The 7,500-nt window shown below is 47.6% G+C and overlaps 1 protein-coding gene across 4 annotated transcripts in view; it reads right to left on the bottom strand.

Annotated features, from left to right (window-relative positions):
- rps6ka3b (ribosomal protein S6 kinase, polypeptide 3b) overlaps positions 1-7,500 on the bottom strand; it is a 37,152-nt gene that overhangs the window by 14,588 nt on the left and 15,064 nt on the right. Inside the window, exon 1 of one of the 4 annotated variants that reach the window (XM_019263627.2) lies at positions 1,797-2,077. The exons of 2 other annotated variants lie outside the window; for them this stretch is intronic. In XM_019263627.2, coding sequence (XP_019119172.1) covers positions 1,797-2,006 — 210 coding nt within the window. In that variant the 5' untranslated portion in view covers positions 2,007-2,077. Of the gene's footprint in view, positions 1-1,796; positions 2,078-7,500 lie in introns of those variants that run through there. One more of the 4 variants, XM_019263629.2, reaches the window with a different exon arrangement.

The raw sequence follows: 7,500 nt of genomic DNA, 5'->3' as shown, positions 1-7,500 counted from the left end.
GAAGATAAGACGGTGAAATGTTTGAAAAAGCTGAGGAGTTTAGGAATGTTGACATTTCAAGTGTGTGTGTGTGTGTGTGTGAGTCAGAACACAGATGGAGGATCAGAGCCGAAGCGACAGGACGCTCATGTAGCACCTCTTAATCACAGGATTAAAACTGCAAACCCTGCACCTGTGCTCTGAACACACACACACACACACACACACACATTCACAAAGTCAAACACACACACACACACCTGCACACACACACACACACACACACTTTTAGCTGCCTCTCTAACCTGTCGTCATCCCGGTTATCGTTTATTTTCATCTCAATGGTGCACGGGAGACAAACAGACCAACACGTGTCTTTGAGGACTCTGAGGACGTCTCGGCAAAGACGTGGATCATCAGCGGAGCCGAGGTCGCTCACCTGTAACTCCACCTACCTGTCAATCAAAGCGTCGCACTGGTCAGGCCTTCCTGACACACTGGACCTTTAATTTTAAGAGAAAGCTGATCTGCTGTCAGACGTCTGCGCAGAGCTTCCGTCCTTCTTCTTGTCGTCTCTCGTTAATGTTTAAAAAATAAAAATAGCTCCTTGATTTCATCAAACTATCTTCCTGATACTGAACAGACAGCCGGACTCTCCTCGTGACCTCCGTCTGCTTTCTTTGTCTGTTTTTAGCAAAGCGCACTCCCTCTAAACATGCTCATCTTTGAATTAATGCAGTCGCATTCAGCCCGATACGCTCGCTCGCATGTTGAGCTTCTCAAACAAACAGTGGGGGGTTAACAGGATTTCCACTGAGCCCCCGCTGCTGGACGCCGCACGGCGGCAGCCCTGCAACACTTCACGTCGTCTGTCCAGCATCAGATCTAATTAAGAGGCCTCATGAGCGGAGCGAATCAGTGTGATGTCGTTAGAAGCAGCAGACCTCCCCGACGGACACATTACAGCCATCATATCAAATTAACAGAAACTCTGCACACGCTTTTTAACCTCTGGCCAGACAGGGAAATCAACACAAGCCAGTTAATGAAGAACGAGGCCAGAGTCGTATTTAGGTGGGAATAAAAGCTCCACAAACCGACACCTCAGCTACCAACTTCCTACAGCCAGCAGGTCCAGAAGATCCCAGAAGTCTTAGGACACGTCTGCGTTAAGAGAGGACGAGCGTGGTAACGTGAATCCACCCGGCTCTGTCCGCTGACCTCCACCACCCCCACACACACTTTGAGCAATGTTTGCTGTCCTTCCTCTATGATCTCTATGCAGTGAGAGTACAAATCCAATGGAAGAAGATGGTGTGAAGTGACCCCTTTCTGTGCTGCACACACACTATTTCAATGATTCAACATTTCAGCAGGTAAACAAGCAGCAACCTCCTGACTAGAAGGTGCAGACCCGAGGACCAGCTGTGCACCAGGGCAGCAATGAAACGTACTTCAGCTGCCTTAAAAAAAAGTTTAGCCATGCTATATTTAGGATATTTTCACCGCTTCACCTTCACATCAGACGACTAGAAACACTTGGAAGCGACCAGACTCCTTTCACACAGTCAAGCAGGGGAGGTAAAACATCTCTGTGCAAAGATGAAGCGATGTGACTGAGACAGCCTCGTCCCAACGTGGCGGCCCGGCTGACTTCATGATCTTCTGCCAGCTCAGAAACTCACGTTAAATATTCAAACAGTGAAACACGTCAGCACAGCTGAGAACGTTAAACACTGAGTGAATTACTGCTTTAAGTCAACGACCTGAAGGTGACCTGAGCAGACACACACACACACACACTCAGGACTACTCACAGCTGTACTGGTGTGTGCCGGTCCACAACAGTCCAGAACCGTCCCCCAACGGCCGGCATCACAAGTCTGGGCCGCTCTTTGGCGGCTGCCGTCAGTCCCGGCGAGCAGCAGAAGACGCCGGAGCGCCTTCAGCCGACGCCTCAGCGCTCTGACGACGGCGGTCATGGCGCACACACACGCCGGTTTGGCCTCCGCCGCGCAGTGTGTCATCACTGAAGCCAGCTGCTTGGAGCTGGTTGTCTTGTCTGGAGCAGCACCGTGGCAGCGAATGACTCGGGACTGGGACGAGCAAACAAGTGTGTGAGTCAGTGTGAGGGGATACCCAGAGGACGGGGAGGGAAGGGAGGAGGGGGGAGATCCAAATTGGGATGGGAAGCAGGGGGTGTCCCCCCCTTCTCCACTAACATGCAGCTGTAACCTTCCACCCAGTGTTTCCATCAGGTGTCCTGGAGATCCCCGCTCACATAACCCGCCGACCAATGACTGAACAACACGAGGAGAAGAACTCAGATTTCAACGTGAAGGAAGCCGAGACTCAATCCGCCAGCTGAAGGTGTGAAAACATTCAACTTAAGATTGTCTTTGTGAAGATTTCCAATGATCTTCACCTCCAATGCAACGACTGAAAACAGCTTAGTTGAATACTTGATTCTGATTAGTCAATTACAGAACGTTACTGTCATTTTTAAACCAACATTTTCTGTCAGTCCACTAACTGGTTAGTACTAGATAACTGAATCTTTTCCAAGACGCTGAAAAACTTTCGGTCCGACTTCAAACTCAACCAGGAGCGTTTCAGAAGTGCCAGACTTTGTTTCACGTGCTCAGATTTAGATTTATGAGCTTCTGAATATGTAAACATGCTACGTAGTTTATGTCTTTTCCTTTTGGCTGTTTGTACAGGGCGTTTTTATTTTGAAAATCGACCAGATTCTCTATGTCCGACTTCCTGTCGGCACAAGCTGCTCCGTGTGCTGCAGGTTTCAAACATCACACTACACCAGAGCGGCTGTGATCACCTGTTCAGATTACATCAAGAGCGTGGACGCTTTGATTGACAGGTGGGTGTCGTTACAGGTGACTTGTCTGAGCAGCCAGGTGTCATTCTGCTCTGCTGATGATCCACGACTTTGCTAATTATTAGATCACTTCAGCGACCTGTGGGTGACGTGATGTTCCTCTTTTTTTTCCCTACAACCAAACACACACACACACACACACACACACACACACACACACGCAGTGATTCAGACGTGTTCATAACACAAGCTGACGCACACACCACAAACACTGACGCAAATATCCCCGAACCACACGCCCAACAGTCCAACACACTCCGACTCAGACACAATGTGGAGGCAGACGCTCCCCACCGAAATCCTCCACCTGTCACACACCTCCCCCTCCACACACAAACACACAATGTACACAATGCCAGTAAGGGCCGTCGACAGGGTGCGTGACATTTCTTGGATTACCTCCACCTGTTGTCGCCTTCCCTGAGCGTACACGGGGTTCCGAGCTCAGCGGCAAAAACAAGGTGGAGCGGGACGATGTTACAAAACCAAAGAGCACCACGAGTTCAGACGTAAATATCACAGGCTGCAGCTCTCAGGAGCATTTTCATCTCTTTGGGCTCACAGTTTGAAGTTTTAAACCACATTTACAGTCAGCAAACAAGCTCAACACTGTCTGAGGGGCCCGGGCATCGACCCCATGCCGCTCTATTCTAGCCCACCTCAGAAAATATTCGTGCCACTGTCGTGACATGAAAAATAGAGCAGCGACACAGGAGGTGGAAGAAGCGGGGCAGCCAATGTGGCAGATTTTCAGCTTCTGAAACCTGTGGGCGACGCCGCTCATGCAACATGTCAGTGGTGGAGACCAAAGTGGAGCTATGAAACCGCCAAATGACACGGTGTGCGGTCTAGTCAATGTTTCAAACCCCACCAGCACCGCCGCGGTCCGGTTCAGAAGCGTCCCAGAAGCGGAGCTTCGCTCGGCTCTGCGTTGGATTCAATTTCCACAGAACACCTCGAGCTGACCGGAAGCCAGACACAGAAAAAGCACAGAGAATCCGCTGGATTTTCAAAATAAAATACCTCCGTGCAAACTACCACATGTAAAAACAGACAAAAGAGAAAGTAATAGCATATTTCCACATGCAGAAGCATATTTAGAAGAACATGAACCAGGAAAATCTGAGCAAGTAAACAAAGTCTGGAGGGAGAAACATTCCCGTTTTATTAAGTAGCCAAAAAATGAATCGCTGTGGCTTTAAAGTGAGTAAAGAAAAGTGTTTATTCCTTCATGTGGACGTGAACGTTTATATATAAACTTTATTTATTCTCGTCAACACACCACTGATCATTAGTTTCCATTCATCTTTGCAGCGGTTATAAAGAGTTCACAGCTGACTATGACCCAACAGAGTCAGAGTCTGGCTTGAAAAGACGGTGTGTTTATTGTAATGATGGATAGCAAGCGTCAGAGTGTGTGTGTGTGTGTGTGTGTGTGTGTGTGTGTGTGTGTGTGTGTGTGTGTGTGTGTGTGCGACACTGCTGGTTGCTTTAAAATCCTGGTGATCTGAAGCTTTTTCTACTCAGTGTGAGTCGCCGTGGGTAAAGAGCATGAGCTAAACGACTCAAACGTCAATGTAATGTAAATTACAGTGTGTGTGTGTGTGTGTGTGTGTGTGTGTGTGTGTGTGTGTGTGTGTGGTGTTGTGTGTGTGTGGTGGTGTGTGTGTGGTGCTTTCCATGGCCAGCAGCAGCTATCACGGATTGAGCGAGCGGGATGCCATTCCAGACAATCTGCGCCCCCTAAGCCTGTTACGCAATCAAATTAACAGCCGGATGGCCACCCCACCACACACACACACACACACACACCACCACACACACACAACACACATACACACACACACACACACAACTGGGATTTGTCGGTTAGAGGTATAAAGTGTGTTTCCGCTGGCCTCAGTAACACACACACATATAGAGCACACGCGGCAGTCAGGTGTCAGCACTGAAATGTTTTATAGAAAAATATTTTAAAGTGATCTGACGATGCCAAACACCCACACACACACACACCACACCACACACACACACACCACCACCACCACACACAACACACACACGCACCAGAGGCTCCTCCCACGCTGTTTGACCAACGGTGGCTCATGGGAAATGTAGTGCAGGTACACATTATTCATTTAATTAATTTAAGCCCCGGCTAACAAACTGAGCTAAGCTGCTAACAACTGAGCTAACATGAGCTAACAGCAGCTAACATGAGCTAACATGAGCTAACAGCGCTAACACAACTGAGCTAACATGAGCTAACAGCTGCTAACAGACTGAGCTAACATGAGCTAACAGCACTAACGACTGAGACTACCATGAGCTAACAGCAGCTAACAGACTGAGCTAACATGAGCTAACAGCAGCTAAGCAAACGAGCTAACATGAGCTAACAGCAGCTAACAGACTGAGCTAACATGAGCTAACAGCTGCTAACAACTGAGCTAACATGAGCTAAACGCGCTAACAGACTGAGCTAACTGAGCTAACAGCAGCTAAACAGCAGCTACAAATGAGCTAACATGAGCTAACAGCAGCTAACCAGACTGAGCTAACATGAGACTAACAGCAGCTAACAGACTGAGCTAACATGAGCTAACAGCAGCTACAGCGGCAGCAGCTGTCAGCAGTTTACTTCACTGTCCATCATAAACTCTGTAAATCACAGAGAGTTGAGGCGGAGCAGCCGGAGGACATCAGAGGGAAAACCAGAAAACATTTCCTCCATAAAATATGATCCAGTTTCACCAGAATCAGTGAAATAGTTGCTGCTGTGTGACTTAGTGCCGTAAAGCGTTACGTACTTCTCCCGTACTAGAGACTTCTACATACATTTAAAACTGAACTCATGAATTAATCTTTATTTTAAAAAGGTAATGAGAGAAGAAACAGAACATGTAATGTGAACGACAACAGACGGAGCAGAGAGGAGAAGTGGAGGAGAAGTGATGGAGGAGAAGTGATGGAGGAGAAGAGATGGAGGAGAGAGGCAGATATGATTTACAGCACAGGCCGAACTTTATAGTACAGAGAGAGCGAGAGCATTAAGTATAGATGAGGAGGAGCAGAGGGAGGACATCATCATTTATTCAGGAGCTGGCAAGACGAGATTCTCAATCACAGCTCTGCACACACACACACACACACACACACACACACACACACACACTTATGCACACACAGTCTGTATGTGCTGTGTGTGTGTGTGTGTCCTTTCCTTCGTTCTGCTGGTAACTGATCCACCAAGAAGTGCACCGAGGTAAAAAGACTGACGAGGATCAGAGGATGGAGATGAAACAGAGCAGCGATGAAGGCAGAGGAGACGCTCAAAGCTTGGAGGGTCCAGAAACTCTTCAACTGTTCACCAGACGTGAAGAGAGAGAGACATCAACTACAACTCCTGAGGTTAAAACTGACACACTGGACCTTTAAAGTCTGGGTCAGTTCTGATATTTTATTTCTAGGTTTTGTTCCCGACATGGTTACGTATGATCGGTCCGGTGTACGACGTCTTCTTCAACTAGTTTGTGTTTTCTTTCCAAACACATTAAATATGTTGTAAAATAAAACTGAAAAAGACTTTGAACGATGTATCACTGAAATGTGTAGTTAGAGGTTCAAACTGTTTGTTTGTGGGCGGTGCCTAAAGGGTCGGCTCGATGACACGCTGAGGCCACCCTGCGCAGAGGACACGCCCCCACAGTCCTGCAGCTGAGAATTCATTTTTACCTGATTTCATGAACTTGTTGATATTTTTAATCATTCAAATTTGGCAGGATGGTTAATGACACTTTCTTCTTTTGGTCTGACGAACTCAGAACACATACACACTTGAGCACATCATTTTTTTAACCCTGTAAATATAACAGACAGCCGTCATGTCACTCAGGTAAATACAAATTAAAAGCCCTCTAGTGTTTCAGTGGACAGAAACACACACATACTTTCTCTTAACGAGGCTTTTATTGTGAAACATTTTGCAGGAAACTGTTCGCGATGAAGCGCTTTGGTCGAGAGACATTGACAGTGAATGAGAGCGAGCGAGCTGAAGCGTTATGATATAACGACGGTGCTCGGAGAGCCCGACATTTTTAGTACAGAGATGAGAGAGGAAGAGGTATGAGGAAGAGGAAGAGGAAGGGGGGGGGGGGGATTTTGTCGCCATGCCAACCACGTTACCATGGTAATCTGTCCACAACACACACACACACACACACACATAATAACAGAGTCTACTGCTTCTTGTTCAAAGTTCAGAGGTTCATGTTGGACAGTAAAGCTACTGTCTGTGTGCTCATCCTCTCTCTCTCTCTCTCTCTGCACCGCCTCCCCTCCACCCACCTCTCTCCCCTCATTAGAGGAAATTAAAGCGCTTCATCTGTTGCCAATCGAGCCTCTCTGATCAGGACGAGGGTGCCTCTTAATTACATCACACACACAGAAATCTGTGAGAGTGCAGAGGACAGTAAGACGTGATCACAGCTCAGAAACACTCAGACCTGCACGGACGCTTCACAACCTGAACTTTCCTCGACAAACGCCGCGGCCGATTGTTGTCTCCACATCCACGGTTACAGCGTAAACAGGATCTGCTGGTAGCTACACGTAAACACAAAGAA

The sequence above is a fragment of the Larimichthys crocea genome, chromosome XXIII, assembly GCF_000972845.2.
Source record: "Larimichthys crocea isolate SSNF chromosome XXIII, L_crocea_2.0, whole genome shotgun sequence".
NCBI classification, from domain to species: Eukaryota; Metazoa; Chordata; class Actinopteri; family Sciaenidae; genus Larimichthys; species Larimichthys crocea.
Note: the sequence above shows the minus strand (reverse complement) of the source record. Positions and strands in the feature narration are given on the sequence as shown.